This window comes from Cladophialophora bantiana, assembly GCF_000835475.1.
Source record: "Cladophialophora bantiana CBS 173.52 unplaced genomic scaffold supercont1.4, whole genome shotgun sequence".
Lineage (NCBI taxonomy): Eukaryota > Fungi > Ascomycota > Eurotiomycetes > Chaetothyriales > Herpotrichiellaceae > Cladophialophora > Cladophialophora bantiana.
The window spans coordinates 1,236,032-1,251,673 of record NW_015971578.1 but is presented as its reverse complement, the minus strand read 5'-3'; the positions used below and the strand labels follow the sequence as shown (position 1 = coordinate 1,251,673).

The 15,642-nt window shown below is 51.3% G+C and overlaps 6 protein-coding genes across 6 annotated transcripts; 3 read left to right on the top strand and 3 right to left on the bottom strand.

The window, feature by feature from the left end:
* Positions 1–429: 429 nt before the first annotated feature.
* Z519_03225 (uncharacterized protein) lies at positions 430–2,431 on the top strand (the record flags this gene model as incomplete). The annotated part of the gene is made up of 2 exons (XM_016760977.1): positions 430–498; positions 551–2,431. The coding sequence occupies 2 exons, from the start codon at positions 430–432 to the stop codon at positions 2,429–2,431; spliced, it is 1,950 nt and encodes a 649-aa protein (XP_016622827.1).
* Positions 2,432–3,224: 793 nt separating this feature from the next.
* Z519_03224 (uncharacterized protein) lies at positions 3,225–4,133 on the top strand (the record flags this gene model as incomplete). The annotated part of the gene is made up of 1 exon (XM_016760976.1): positions 3,225–4,133. The coding sequence occupies one exon, from the start codon at positions 3,225–3,227 to the stop codon at positions 4,131–4,133; it is 909 nt and encodes a 302-aa protein (XP_016622826.1).
* A 585-nt stretch (positions 4,134–4,718) lies between these two features.
* Positions 4,719–6,782, bottom strand: Z519_03223 (uncharacterized protein; the record flags this gene model as incomplete). Its single annotated transcript, XM_016760975.1, has 1 exon — positions 4,719–6,782. The coding sequence occupies one exon, from the start codon at positions 6,780–6,782 to the stop codon at positions 4,719–4,721; it is 2,064 nt and encodes a 687-aa protein (XP_016622825.1).
* A 621-nt stretch (positions 6,783–7,403) lies between these two features.
* Positions 7,404–8,791, bottom strand: Z519_03222 (uncharacterized protein; the record flags this gene model as incomplete). Its single annotated transcript, XM_016760974.1, has 6 exons — positions 7,404–7,544; positions 7,623–8,212; positions 8,266–8,414; positions 8,462–8,493; positions 8,542–8,639; positions 8,692–8,791. 6 exons carry the CDS (start codon positions 8,789–8,791, stop codon positions 7,404–7,406), a joined length of 1,110 nt encoding a protein of 369 aa, XP_016622824.1.
* A 1,307-nt stretch (positions 8,792–10,098) lies between these two features.
* Z519_03221 (uncharacterized protein) lies at positions 10,099–10,488 on the top strand (the record flags this gene model as incomplete). Its single annotated transcript, XM_016760973.1, has 1 exon — positions 10,099–10,488. The coding sequence occupies one exon, from the start codon at positions 10,099–10,101 to the stop codon at positions 10,486–10,488; it is 390 nt and encodes a 129-aa protein (XP_016622823.1).
* A 923-nt stretch (positions 10,489–11,411) lies between these two features.
* Z519_03220 (mitogen-activated protein kinase HOG1) lies at positions 11,412–12,798 on the bottom strand (the record flags this gene model as incomplete). The annotated part of the gene is made up of 6 exons (XM_016760972.1): positions 11,412–12,143; positions 12,204–12,303; positions 12,360–12,403; positions 12,453–12,582; positions 12,641–12,688; positions 12,743–12,798. The coding sequence occupies 6 exons, from the start codon at positions 12,796–12,798 to the stop codon at positions 11,412–11,414; spliced, it is 1,110 nt and encodes a 369-aa protein (XP_016622822.1).
* Positions 12,799–15,642: the final 2,844 nt, after the last annotated feature.

Below are 15,642 nucleotides of genomic sequence, written 5' to 3'. Positions count from 1 at the left end.
CTTGGAGAAGACACGGTTTGCGATGAGACCAAAGTGAGAGGCGCCAAAAATTCCCATGAACAAGCATTTGCACCATTTGTCCCTGCGTCTGTGCTGGCGCCACTGACTTCAGCCTCGTCGCCAAGACCGTGGCTGTGCAGCATCTTATGGCTGAACCTCGTCGTCGTCCTCGCGCGACTTGCACAACATCCACAACGACCGCGGTATTCAGCATTCCGGGTTCACAGAGGATTACACCAATGTTAATACGTACTTGACCTTGATATACAGGAGGATCACGTCTCCATTTGCTGGATAAGGGGTCTTTCCGCGACGAAATTCTATCGCCATTGTCAACTTGACTCCAACCCGTCTTTGCTCATTTCCTCGTTGCTGGAAGAAGTGGACTATCTCATACCCCTTCAACATGTCAAGACGCCGCTCTGACAGATGACGACGCTCCAATACCAACCTGATCCGGCGGCGGAACCGGATGACCACTGGGGGACTGTGTTCCTGGTGAGTTTCCAGCTTCAAGGCTCTAAATGCTTGTTTCCACTGATTAATCCAGTCTATGCGAGATGCCTCAGGGCAAATCCCCATTAATTACATAACATATCCAGGAGTTTACGTTACAGAAGCCTGCTTTGCCAATGGGGTCTACGATGACCTCCCGACTCAAACATGTATTTCGGATCTGTTTGCAAGCCAGTTCCGCCGTTTGATCATTGATCTATACTGGGACAACATCAATCGCCAATTCAGTCTGTGTCCAGTCGAGCTTCCGCCGCTGGTAGGCAATGCGACTGCTGGTTACAGCGTGGATACGTCGGCTCTATATTCAATCACGGCGTCTACTTCCCTTACCACTCCTCTTCCTACCACCACAGCAGGTTCAAATGCAACGGTGTCTCTTGCTCCTGCTCTCGAAAAGCGGCAGTCTTCGTCACCCTTGGTAGGCAACTCTACGTCGCTGATTGCCACGACCACTCCCGCAATCAGCCGTAGTGCCACAATTTCCACGAGCGATGTGGCCATCCCAACCTCTACTGGTGTTACAGGTGGAACTTTACTCCAATTGGGACCTTACATGTGTAGCCTGGATTTGAACATTGGTGCCGTCATTTCCTTGTACAATGATTACTTTGACCAAACCTCAGACACCATCTCGGCACGATTACATTTCCTTGACATCAAGTTACACGCCGCCGCGCCGTTCACCAATCCTTCCTCGCCTGCACAGACACCGATGCCGGGCCGACTGCCTCGTTCTGATGAGCTTATAGGAGCCCAGTTTGAAGCTGCGCTCAGCAGGAATATATACACTCCTCAAAACTTACAAGATGATCGAAAAGATCTGAACAGGTCGTGGTTCCGTGATGATTACAAAGTACCCACAGATGCAAATTACTTTCGTACGGTGGAAGCAGAAAAGGACGGCATCGTTTCAACACCAGACGGCTGGCCTGGACAAAACTGGATCCTCCTCACTGACAGCCGAAGGCTCCTGCTGAGCTGGGATGAAATCGATCCACAGATGGCAGAGTATGACTTTGTGAGCGAGTCGAGCAACGTCTTCAATGCGAGCGAGCTGCTTCCAACTCCGCCTGTCGAGTGGAGCAACAGCGGGGAGGTGACCTCGGGCTGCTATTACCATTCAGGTGAAACGACTGTCGCTCAGACCAATGCATCTTGGGCGGTTGCAGCCATCCAGGACACGAGCTCAAATGCTCTCCCCATCCTTGCCGAGGACTTAACGGCATGCGGCTTCTCGTCCATCACGAAAATGACGCTTGGGAATTCATCCGTTCAGAACAATTTGATCTCCTACCAGAGTTTTGCACAATCAACGGTGTTTGGATGGGCTCCAGGAGAGCCACGAAATACGACGTCAGCCAACGGCAAAAACACAAATGACGACCTTCGGTGTGCAGTGATCGACGCAACCAGCCGATACCGGGGGCATTGGCGGTTGGAGCCGTGCCAGAAATCACGGAGAGCTGCATGTCGCATTGCAGGCCAACCATATGCATGGCGTCTTTCCACGTTCGATGTTCCATATAGTGCGGCTCCAGATGCATGTCCAGAAGATACTTCGTTCGACCTCCCTAGGACGGGGCTTGAAAACACATACTTGCACCGGCAGATATTGAACGACACGAATCCGCGAGATGATGGTTCAGACGGGATCTTGTCAGGGGTCTGGATCAATTTTAACTCTTTAGACCAAGCCAACTGCTGGGTGCTCGGCGGTCCCAATGCAACATGCCCTTACTCCGACTTCAAGCAGGAAGAACAGCAGAGACAGATCCTCATCCCGACGGTAGCGGCACTGATCATTCTATTATTGAGCGTGTTGACGATCCTAGTCAAATGTAACCAGAACCGAAGGAATAGCAGAACGCGGAGAAGAGGAGATAATGGGTGGGAGTACGAGGGCATTCCTTCCTGAGGGCCCAGAGCAACACTGTATATTCATTTATCACTTGACACATGATTAATGCTGCGTCTTTCCTCGCTGGGTCTCCATTCTCCATTCTCCATCAATGTCGCCATCGACCGGGTTGCACGCCCCGTACTCTGTCGGATCAACTCTGCTCCGCTTTAGCGATTTTCGGCGACTTTTCATCGAGAAACGAGAAGGCGATGACTCAGCGGCAAGGTGCCTTGTACCCCTGGCGTCTCCACATGGCGTAGCCTCGTCTTACACTCGCACTGTTGACAAACCAGTATCAGGAAAGTCGGCATTGATGTCTTGCTGGATTTCAAACCGAAGAACTAACCAAGCTTCGGACCACGGAATCTACAATGCGGAGACATACGAGACAGGTCCTTAACCATTCCCGCAGCGGAATTGAGCTCTGCAACGGAATGTTGGGGGCGGGTTGGATTTTCGAGTGTACAGCACCGACATTGTCAGATACGAAGCATGTTCCCGGACGGAAGCTGACAGTTGGGAATATAATAAGGCCCTCGACTCTGCAGGAGAAGAGCTTTTTCTCTTCCTCCCTCCATCTCAAGCCGATCACACCATTTCTCGAAGCAACTCTGACATCCGCAACCAGCTACAGACACGGGAAGCAACTCCACATCCCCATTGAATCCAAGCCAGCCCCACATTTCACATATCAGGATACTTAGATATCGTCTTATTCTGCCCGCTGTCGTGTGTCCACAGACAAGCACTCTTTCAAATTGTTCAGAGGAGAAATCACCAACACTGGTCTTCCGCTACAGTGCACATTATGGCCCCTGTAAAAGTCGCCGTCGCCGGAGCCACAGGAAACCTCGGCCTCCCGGTCGTCAACGCACTTGTTGCGGCCAACTACCCCGTCACCGTGCTGACCCGCAAGGGGAGCAACAGCGCCTCCAAACTCCCCCAGTCCAGCAACATCACAATCAAAGAAGTCGATTACACCTCCATACCCGAACTCACAGCAGCTCTTGAAGGGGTCAAAGTGGTGGTCTCCACCCTCGCAACCACCAGCGTGGGCGAGCAGAATCCTCTAATCGACGCTTCCGTCGCCGCCGGGGTGGAAAGATTCCTCCCATCCGAGTTTGGCAGTGATACATGTAACCCGAAGACCGCTGCTCTCCCGGTGTTCAAATACAAGGTCGCAACGCAGGACTACCTCAAGGCGAAGGTCAAGGAGAACCCGAATTTCAGCTACACGCTGGTGATCACTGGGCCCTTTTTCGACTGGGGTCTCCAGCATGGCTTCATTTTGAACCCGGCCAAACACTCTGGCACACTGTACAATGGCGGCGATACGAAGTTCTCGACCACGACGCTGAAATCGATCGGTCAAGCCGTGATCGGAGTGATCGAACACCTCGCCGAGACCTCCAACCGGCCCGTCTACGTGAACGACACGGTCACCACGCAGAACAAACTGATCGCCTACGCAAAGGAGAAGGACGGGAAAGACTGGGATGCGCCTGTGAAGATGACGAAGGAGCTGTACCAGGAGAGCATGGATGAGCTGACCAAGGGCGGAGACATCGGCAAGGCCATGGTTGGGTTCATTCTGAGCGGGATTTTTGGCGGCGAGGAGACCGGCGGCACTTTCGAGGGCAGGACGGACAACGAGTTGCTGGGCCTCAAGGGCTTGAGTGAACAGGAAGTCAAGGAGATTGTCCAGAGCAACGTGTAAGTCATGGAAGTTCCTTTTCTTCATTGACGATGACGACAACGACATTGCTCCCCCGGGAAGAGGAGGTTTGCTTTACAAAGAAGTCGAAGAGGACTGCGGACAGGAGGAACAGGCGGCAACAGAAGGAGATAGCTAGGGGACGAGTAGTAGTTAACAACTCAGACAGACAGGCCAACAAAATGAAGACGGATACCAAATTGTGAATGGATCTCAAAAGCACGGAAAGAAAACAAAGGATTTATTTGTTTTGTCATCAAAAATGATTCATTCTGATCATAATCCCGTCATGGACACACGAAGTACTCGTCCGCCCGGCCGCCCCGACCGCTGCGCTTCGACAGTTATTGCAAAACCGACGCAAAAAGCATCTAAGAGGAATAAAATAACTAACTATTAGACCTATCCCCTCTTCCTTCTACCAAGAAACGTACGTCGATTTGCAGGGGTTCCAGCCCCTCAGATTCATACGGCAGCCGCCCTTTGGGCCTTGAGTAATGTGTGCTGTGGCCCCAAACGAACGAATTCAAGGGGCACGGGCTAATTAGGGCAAACCAAATTGACAAATTGGCAAGAAAAAAGAGACAGTTAAATCCAGATTTGGCCATCTTCGTCGACGCAAGCCATCGCTGCTGCTCCTGGCCCTAAGCAGACCCTCCTCTCCCATTCCTCCCGTCCGTGCCGGAGCTCAGGGTATTTCTCCGGGTCATAGGCGCAAGGATACGCCATTATGAGCGGCGTACCAGGGCTCGTCATTGTCTTTGCTGTTGTCATTGTTGTGCATTTAGTCGTCGTCGTCCCATGCAGCAGCGACATCCCACAGTTGTTTGATTGGTTATTCACCCTTAGTTCTGGATCCGTGGCGAATGACGGCCGCGCAGGTCGCTGAGGCGGATACATGCTTTGCGCAGACTTGGCCTTTTTCATGCTCCTGTTCTTGCTCTTGTCCTTGGTCCCGGCGCCCAGACGCTCGGTTTTCGGTCCTGAAGAATTCTTGTCTCGAGGTCCTGTTGCAGGACTCACGGGCAGGTACATGTCGAGAATCTCGTCAATGTCTGCATTGAGTCGGTCCGTGCCCTTTTCTTTTTCATTTTCTCCCTGTTCCCTTTTTCCGACCTTGCCGTCTTGGTATAGTGATTCCAGATAGCCACAGTCTTGATTCGAACAAGCGTCGTTGTCATCGTTGTAGTCGTCGTCGTCGCTGCAGATAGGGGCCAAGGGTGGCAAAGCCTTTTCTCTATATGTTCTACCCAAGGGCCCAATGAATAGCCTATTTCCGACTTGTCTTTTTTTTTTTGCTGCTGCACCAGCTGCTGCATCGCCTCCTCCTTCGCCACCGCAGTAGATAGTAGACCAGGACGACTGAAGTGATTTTGATTCGGGATCTTGGTCGTCCTGCACACAAACAAGGCCACAGTTACTGCGGCTATGTGGAATCTCATTCTCTCTTTTGGTGGCAGTGGCAGGCGGTGGAGCTCTCAGGTGCCGCTGCGATAACCTCAAGGGTCGCGGCACCAGTGGCAATGAGTTCGAATGAAAGGAATGGCATGCGTTCACTCTGATTGCAGGCTCGAGACTTGCTGAGGGTTCCTGGTTCGATGTAAATGGGCCAGTGAAGACTTGATGAGGTCGTTTATTCTGACATTTGGACTTGCGTGGGCTCGAATCGTCTTCGTCATGTTCGCCCTCGTCACTGTATTGAGTCGGAAAAGATAGATGAGGGTCAGGAAGGGGTCGAAGCGAGGACATCCAGTATCGAATAGGATCGGAAGAAGACAAGCCGGCTTCCAATCCTGCGCTCCAGCGTGGATGTATGCCAACTTCGGCATTAAGGGCTCCCACAGCGGGCTGCTCGACAGTGTCAGTGGGCGGATGCAGGGAGGCTACATGTCCCTTTTCGTTCTCGACCGCAGAAGCTCCCTCCAGTGGTTTACAAATTTCCCCGCCATTGCTCTGACTGTACACACTCCGGTCGTCGTCTGCGCCAGCGTCTGACGAATTGTTGCTGAACTGATCTTCCACCCATTGTTTTGGGGTGACCTTGCTCCAGCCGTCGGGATGGATTCGAACAAATGCTAGACCTCTCTTGTCCGGATCTAGATCGGCCAACTGCTGCTTTCTTCGAGTCTCGGCATCCCATTCTGAAGGAGGAACTGGCGGGGGACCTGATAGGTATCCATCCGTGAAGAGATCTCTCGATCCGTGTTGATGCGTCGACTGAAGTGATCTTTGACGACACAAAGACTCTGGCCGAAGAGGGATCGGTGGGCTGATTTTCAACTTCTTTTTTGTTGTGAGATCTGGAGCCGATGGCCACCAACAAGGTTTTGCAACTGCCTCTTTGCGGGTTTCAACTGTTCGTGAATGAGATTCAGCACGATATCTCTTAGATCGGAACAGGGACCATGATAAGATTGAATACTTTCGCTGCAAACCTTCTGTCGGTTGGCGATCAGGATCGATCGTTAACGTCCTTGATAGTAGCTTGTGGTCGGAAGTGCGCCAGCTTTGGGAGGAGTATTGCGTGGCCGGCGTAGCTGTTGAGCTTTTACAGTGATGTGGCAGTGAGAGCCATGATGCTGGAGTCCCAGAAGGGCAGGGTGAGGTCTCACTGAATCGGCTTTGATGACCTGGAGTGGAAAGGGGACTCATAGATGCGCCTCAGAGATCTTCCTCCGGTAAGTTTTCAAAGCCATACATACCAAAGTCAAACTCCAGTAGCCGATATTTCGTAGACCGGTTTGTCCAAGCAGAGCAATCAAACGTGATGAGGTCGGAAAACGGTTATTGTTGCCGTGGCTTCACCAACCCGCCATCACACATTCGAGAGCCTCTAGAAAAGCATGACATGCGGATAGTTCGTGACACATCGACGACTTGAGCAATCCTTGTGTCAAAATTAGGGGTTGAAGTGCTAACATATGAGAAGGAGCCATATTCGCAAAGGCTGTGGTGTCATGGCGCATCTGCTGCAGTGAAGTGCGGACCAGAGAGATTAGTGAAGCATAAGCCACCTTCCTTTTTTTTTGGACCTTGCAGATAGGGAGCTCTTGCTTTGATTTACCAGGAGATCGTTGATCAGGTATAATCCATATAATATGAAACAGGTTTGTTGCAGAATGGACTCCGTTGAGATCTTGACAGCGGCTGCAAAAAGAGCGTCGTGAAACGAAAAATAGCTTGCTCTCAAGCCGAAATGCTATTGGCAGGGTAGACATCAATATATATTTCTGATCTGGACTGTGGTGACAGGCGCATGAGCTAATCAGAAAGTCAAAGTTTCGATTTGAGCCACGACTTGATGGCCTGTCCTTGCTCTGTTTCAGCAGTGTCATTAAACCGCAAGTGAATGATGGGGGCAATATGTGCCTCATTCTGCCCAACCACATGAGTGATGGAATCTGGATTGACGGACTTTCGAGATGCAGAGTTAGCACATTTCACTGAAGGAGCTGGCGGCGCTCAACCAAGGAGACGAATAGAGACACGCACCTTATACTTTTCCACCCATGCACCAATCGAGTCATGGAGGATCTCATTCCCTCCGCATACAACCAGGAAATGCTCGACCTTGGCATCTTTCCACCACTCCGCTGGAGCGGTGAGCGGCTCTGCGAAGGGTGTCGTTGGTTGTCCTGCAAGGTAATCGCTCGACCACTTTCCGCCAGCGTGGGTGGTGACAATGTCCTTGTGACGGTTCCTTTTCTCGCTCTCCCAGTCTAAGTTGAAGCTGGTCCATGGGGCCACGGCAATAATACCCTTGAGCTTCTCTCCGTCGGCCAATTTGAGCTCGGGAAACTCGGAAGATGGGTGCATAATTTGCGACAAAACTCCGAGGCACATATTCCCCCCAGCAGAATCGCCAGCGAGCATGATTTCCGATGCTGGTCGCTTCAGGTCTTCCATGACGTATTTGACTGCTTCGATGGCTTCGTAGATTGGCTTCGGATAAGTGGCGTGTGGTACGAGAGAATATTCAAGAAACAAGAATGCGATTGAGATGTTGGCGGCTTGGAGATCATCCTGGACACCGTGCCAGAACTTAATATGGGTGTCATCGCCATCGAGGGAGAAACCTCCTCCTATCGATATATCTGTTAATTGTTGAATTGCTCCAGACAAAGATTATGCTTACCGTGATAATATACACAGACATAGTTGGCAGTGCTCGGGTCGCCTACCCAGAATGCTTTGCATCCCGACTTCAAAGTTACGAATTCCGGTGTAACGCCAGCATCTTTACACCACTTCCTGTAGATGGTTGAGAATGGGGCGCCTATATACCTGAGTCTGTAAGCCGAGTTTCCGGCAAAAAGTCGGCGTGCACTCACTGTAATTGAAGCGTGCTGAACCTTTTCACCATCTGACCGCCTCAGTGACAATGCATAGAGCTGGAGCTTCGCCTGCCTACCTTTCGCACGACGGCATAACTGATGTGCTGCTTGTACGTATGAGCTCCTGAGTCTCCACGGAAAGGGGCAGCCACCGCTGCATAGACGGCTGTCCCGACTGGTGTTTTATTAGCTGCAAGGGAACATTGAACACCTAAAGCGAGACTCACAGAGTGACAGAAGCCCCGGGAAAACATCCAACTTTTCCAGGAGAGACACTTGATGGATAGGAGCAGAGAGCGCCTGGTCGGCCGTGGGAGGGCCTGTCATGTTGACTTTTGACAAACGTAGTGAACTTTCGAAAAGTAGGATTCTGGTCCGGCCGTTGCTCACAGTCCCCAGCTGGCAAGGCTATTGATATATGTGAGAAACAAGCACTTCGGTGAGTGGATATTTGATTACTCACTGTGAAAGACCGGTCGATGCACCAGATGAATGTGAATGAATGAGGCGTCAGACAGACCGAAGGAACGTTCTCAAACGAGAGTTTGTGCTGCCCTGGCTTCTCGGCCGTCTTACCCTGTGTGGGGTCTGGGGGCGGGACAGTCTGAAGGATGCAGGAACAAGAGCGAGTAGGAGGGAGTCTGGTTTTTACCTCAGGAGGGAATCGTCAGCCACTTCTGCTTCAAGTGGAATAGACCATGCTTGGACAATGGCAGCGGAGGAACTTTGAGAGCCGTGCTGTGGAATATCGGCCGCAGCCTTTGCCCAACCTTGTTGATGGGCATGATGCCGAGGTACTTCTGCAATAGGCATAGCGTTTGCGGTTGTCCAGACTACGTTGCCACCAGCTTGCGTCTTTGACTTCAGATTGACTTGAACTGCGCGACGATAATATATATATCACATCTTCAACCTGACGACTTCAACCCTGCTTGAGGAGCAAGTCCTGGGCGTTGATTGCGCCCCAAATCGAGATTGCCCACCGTCGCCCCGGCCTGTGCTTGACAACGACAATGTTTCCTAAGAGGAAGACGCCAAGTCGCTCCTCAAAGTGAGGCTCAATGGTACCTACCTGCTCAGACTCCAACCAAGCGTCGAAAACTGCAAGCTGAAGGATCTCTCACATGCAGTCCTGTCTTGTTCAGATAATGTGGTAGGTGAAGACTGAAAGAAAGGACAGACCACCAAGGAAAAGCAAAGCAAGCACAGGCACCTTGCTATTGAAGAGATGACTTTGTCCGTCGCCATCAGGACAAATGCGTGACGCAGACAATGGGGAGACTTGACTCACGTATGTCCAAGCCGTGTCGTTATTTCATTGAGCCTCATTCAGACGCGAACAAAACGGGAAAAGAGAGACAAGCCGCAGCCTTGAGCAATGCTGTAGTACTTTGAACCACCTGACTGCATCAGCCTCATGTCAAGCCGCGACAGCAAACACTAGCTTCTTCCATCGCAACAATCTTTCCCTTTTGAGGCGGCAGATCTTGTCAACCAAAACATTCGATCACGCAGAGCACGGACGAACCACTCCTCAGCCTCAGAACCTTGGTGTAGCTTCCAGGCTTGAACACAGCATCCACTGAACACATCCATAAGCCAATCCATAATCCTCCATCTCGGTCGCATCCATCATGGCCAATCCAACTCCAAACAGCGATCCCTCCAAAACCGCACCCTCCTCGCCAAAGAAAGAGCACGAACCACGTCGCGAATCTGCCTCGGGAGCCATCGCAACCAAGACAACTGATGCCTTCGACGCTCCGGTTTCTCCGAGAAAGGCCAAATCCTACGGTGACCTGTTGAACACTCCGACCGCCAAACACGGCTCCATTGCTGCCTGGGGCAGCACCTCGGGAAAACTCTACCTCTCTGACCCGCGACTTGACGACCCGAAATCCCGGAGCGGTCTCTCTGACTATTTCTTCGGCTGGACCAAGGGGAAGAACGAGGTCACGGAGCAAGGAGACGCCACGAAGGAGAAGAACGCCGATGACCAGGAAAAGGCTAACGATGTCGAATAAACGTGGTCGAATGAGGTGAGTCTGAATGCCGAAATCGAGTTCCAGACAAGTCGGACTAACGGACACTCAGCTTTCAGCCGCTCTCTCTCAATCTCCCTCGCGCGGGAGAGTGAGAGAGGCGCCGCATGCTTTCAGTTACTACGTCTCCACCACATCCAGCAACTTCACAGGCAAACCTGGTAAAATAGCAAAGGGGACTCACCTACATGCAGAATCAGATCTGAAGGGTGTTCGTTGTTCTCCTTGCATCTTTTCGACTGTGGAAAGGGAGGCTAGCTGATCGTTGCTGGGGTAAACGGAGCTCATGCATGTATGGATACGGCCGTCCATGGACGGGCGAAATGACCTCGAGGAAAAAGTCACCCAAAAAAAAAACCAAAAAAAGAAAAAAAAAAACCGAGCTTGCTGCTACTCAAACAAATGATATCGTGATCAACAATCCAAAGAAAAAGGGTTCTATCTGTTTGTTTCCTCGTTTACAGGCTGCGCCCGCCGTGCATTCATTCATTCCACGTTGCTGTTGCCCCCTTTACGTAGTGACCGAGTAACAAGGCAGGCATAGTATTCGTGCCGTCGTCAGAAAGACCGGGGACATCGTTCTCAGGCGTACTGGACTGGTCGGATGAGAACGTCTTCGGCGTCATCTCTCATAAGGCTTGGATCTCGTCTTCACTTGACAAATGGTCCAGACTGGACCCTGCTTGAAGGGCCGCTAAGCGGCACAGAGGTATAGGAGCAATCGTACAAATGGTGTCCTTTTGTTGCGGAAATCTTTGGTATGCCCATTTTCCTCCCTATTACACCAAAACATATCGTGGTAATCGTTCATCTCAGTCCTATGAAGAGCAGGCAACAGAATCGCCTCTTGACGCCCCAGACTGCGCTGAACATGGCTAGCACAGACGACTTGATGTCCGCCCACTCTATTGGACTACTTGACTGTTCACAGCCTGAGCTTGCTCCACCGTCAAGGGCTTATCTCCCATTTCGGTCTCCTGGTTATCGATATTATGATAGTCGAGGATTTCCGAGTACATCATGATCTTCCAGGTATCAACAGGAAGGTCAGCGTCATTGAACGACCAGTCAAACTTCTCGTCTGCGACTGGCTCGTCGGTTGGGTCGTGATATGGAGAAAGGTACTCGTGCTCCAAGCCACCAGCTGCAGACACTCGTTTCTTGGGGTCGAACACCAACATTTTCTCGAGAAGATCGACGGCGGAAGGATCGGCATTCTTGAATTTCGCACTCAAGGGTTGCCTTTCTCTTTTGGGGAGAGACTGGACGAATCTGAGGGTATTTTCGCTGCAGATTGTCTCAATTACATCCTGGGGAGGCGTCCCGAGCAGCTCGGTAATAATAGAGAATTGGTTGACATGATCCTTGCCTGGGAATAAAGGTTTCCCTTCTAACATTTCTGCAAAGATACAGCCAGCGCTCCAGATGTCCACCTCCACGTCGTACTTCTGCCAGGTAAGCATGATTTCGGGAGCTCGATAGTACCGGGTCGAGACGTAGCCCGTCATTTGGGGGTCCTGGATTCGAGCCAAACCAAAATCGCAGATCTTGAGGTCGCAATTTTCATTGACCAGGATATTGCTCGGCTTCAAGTCTCGGTGGACGACACCAGCCGAATGAACGTATTTCAGGCCGCGCTGCGGGTGGCAGTGTTAGAGGTCGAAGCATCGGAAGGCGTATCCGGTAGGTATACATACCAGAATTTGATAGAGAAAGTACTGGATGAACTGCTTCTCGAGCGGTCTCGATGTCAAGAGGCGATGGAGATCAGTACCCAAAAGTTCGGTTACGAAGTAGCTGCATTCAACATCAGCATTGGGTATCTCGCTTGAGATATAGACGGTTCCGCATACATGTCTTCAAGCGGGGAAATGAAGATGTCGCTGAGAGATATGACCTGATGGTTCAGTACCCTGACAAAGTAGTTCGGGGTTCTTTTGGCTCACATTTTCATGTCGAAGATGTTTCAACAGTTTGAGTTCTCGATAGGTGCGCTTCGCGAGCACAGGTGTCGAGAAGGGTTTCATAATCTTTTTAACCGCCACCGACTGCCCCGTCAATTGGTCTTTGGCAGAACTTGGAGGTTGTCAGCTGCGGGTGGTTCTGGACATGGGAAATCTCAAACGGTGCTCACCAGACAAGACCGAAGGCTCCCATGCCGACGGGTTGCAAGTCTGTGTACCTGTCTTCCAGTCAACTCTGCTTCTCTTGCTTCAGACTTCGTTTCCCTGCCTACCTGCTGGTGATCTCAAAGGTTGTCCCAAATATTTGGGCTCGCACGAACTCCGCCATCTCGAACGGAAGTCCAACGGAGCGGAGGCCAGACTCGGGCAAGAGATTTAGAGAGGTGTTTGGATCGCAAAAGTGTAAGCCGTCGCAGAGAGATCGCGACGTGAGTGGACAAGAAGAACAACGGTGGCCGACTCAGCGAAAGGCAAGGGAACGAGGAGGAACGGTAGAAGTGAAGACGACGCCTCTAGAACAGGTATGGCGGTTTGAAGTTCTGGGAACGTTTCAGCTATTCTGGGGGGATCGCAGTTAGTGAAGGGGATGGGAGACAGGTCTGCGGCGGATGAAAAGCACGAACCTGAAAGCGTGAGTGGCGCCACTAATGGTTATTGTAACGTCGACGAGGCTTGAGAAAATATTGTATGGTGCTAGTGACTGTGGCCAATGTCACTCACTACCTACAAAGACTTCATGTGGTGGTGAGTGCTGGATACTGGCATGCGAGAAGAGCAGAACAGCAGGGAGCAGCGCGGCAGCAGCAGCCAACGTGGGGCAGACCAGTTTCCCACCTCCCCTTCGACGTTCGGCGCGGCTGGGCCACTTCTGGTAACAGTTCTGGTTACTAAGTCAAGGTTGGCGGCCCCTAGCGAGCCCCCAAGCCCCCAACAAGCAACTGCTAACGGCGTCCTTAGTTAAGTGGCTTGAGAATCGGCCTTTTGGTTGTGAAAACGCCTGATGCCCGTCTGTGGAAGATGACGATTGCAATCACCCATTAGCGGCTGGTCATTCCCCCCCTCCAAGCACCTTCTACGGCGAACAGCTTCTTGCTATCATCCAACAGTTGCCCCTCCATCTTTTGACACTCCTTCTCCGTCGATTCCATCTCATCCAATCCCTTCCCAATCCTTCCGTGCCACGGTGGTACATTCTTCCGTCGACCCATGCCTGGAGAAATCATCCTGCTGTCCCTTTCGGCATGGCCCAGACGACTGCCAACGATGCCAGCAGCGATTTCGATTCGCACTTTCTCCCAAAACACCCGTGGTGCCCCGACCGCCACAGGTTAGTCAGATCTCTCCCTTTCGATTCCAGTTGATATTCTCGATCCATATGCTACTGGAAGCAAAAGCTGCAGCGCAGACATATCGAGCCAGTCGCGGACCCTGTTAATAATTGATGATCTCACCTGCCATGTCCTTCCACTAAGAGCCACCAGCCAAGGTACCACAGTCTCAATTGCGAGGTTTGTGAATGCGATACAGGGCCAATTATTCCCGTTGTGCCCGTTCGAGAAATTACTGGCCCGAAGATTCTTGTCCGCTCAACGACCGGTGGGAAGCTTGACGCTTCTTGGGAGTATCCTGAACAGCTTCAGCAGGCCTTTGTGCCTACCAAGAACATTTTTGAGAGATATTCTCTCGTGCGATGAGCCTCTAAAACTTCAACGAGACATTCATTATTCTTACCCATGCCTATGGTGAACGAGACTGCATGCGCCAAGTCGATATTCTCACTCTTTTCCTAAGGGCGGCCCATTGCCCAGCAAACTAACTGACTCCTTCGGGTCGTAAGGCGTTCTCGATAGACACCAGGCCGTCGTGACAGAAAGAGACATTCAAGCCAGTCTAGAGGTTCCGCACAAGACACTCCGTCTATCTCATCGTCTGGTACTTGCTAGTAAACTGGAATGACATTGGAGGCATCCGGCCTTTGGCAACCTCTGGTAAATTGCATTTATGGCGGCACAAATATATAGATAGTTTAGGGCGATGAATAGCCCAAGGCATGACTACCGATACGTTTCCAGTTCGGCCATGTAGTGGTGAAAATCTCGACAACTTGTACGGTTCCAACCAGTCCAAGAATAACTCAATTCCTCGCTGCAGACGCAAGTGGAGTTTGATAAAGTCTCAGACATAGTTACTGGCCTCGGTTTCACACTATGCGCATCGGAATATTTTTGGAGCTCGTAGGCAAGACCGTGGCGGTGGCTGATGGTTTTGTCGGAGCCTGCCGCTTGACTGGTTGGAAGACAAAAATGCTCCTTTTAGGGAAGGTTTTGAACCTGACATGTACCCTGATTTCAAGCTTCAGAGGAAAGGACAGGTGACAGTCAACGAGTTCTGGTCAGGCACGACAGTTGACTTGGCTTAGTATTTGAATATCTGTCTTTTGCAACGAGAGCTGAAACAGCAACCACATCGGTCTCGCTGGCGAATGACGGAGTTCCCTTCTTGGATTCTTAGGCACATTCCCGACAAGAAGAAAAGGACTGAATAAGACATCAGCGGGAGATTCGGCACAGAAGAAAACGAAAGTCCGCAACAGTGTGACCCAGACCAGCAGCGTGTCGGAAATTTACCATGAAATTTTGGCTCATGGCGTTTTAGGGAGGATTGCTTCTGCTGCAAAAGGATGGCCATTGACGACGTCATGTTGAAGATCTGAAAACACAGGCCTGCCTGTCTACCATGTGCTGGCATGCTGACCTGACAAATCTCCAGCTAAGCTTGGTCAAGCCAGGGCGTTGTCAAGCGATGAGGCTACCGGTCGGACTGAAGGATTGAAATGGGCTGGTGGATCTGCATAATAGCCATGGTATTGAGGTGTACCGGTACGGAGTACGGTGAAAGTCTTGACACCATAAAACGTCGTGCGACATGATGATTTCTTTTTGGCTCAGGAACTGTCAGTCCTCGGCGGGCACGGCCATGTGGCAGACCCTGGTATTTTTGAAGAACTTGGTAGCGATGCTGCTTTCTGGGGGGTGGAGATGTCTGATACGGAATGCAATGTAGAGAGAGTCTCTGAGATAGAAAGCGGGCAGTCGGCGGACTCCCTACGTCCTAAGTAATATTAACTGCTCTTGCGCAGAGTACATACATCGACGAGGAGAATGGATATTTT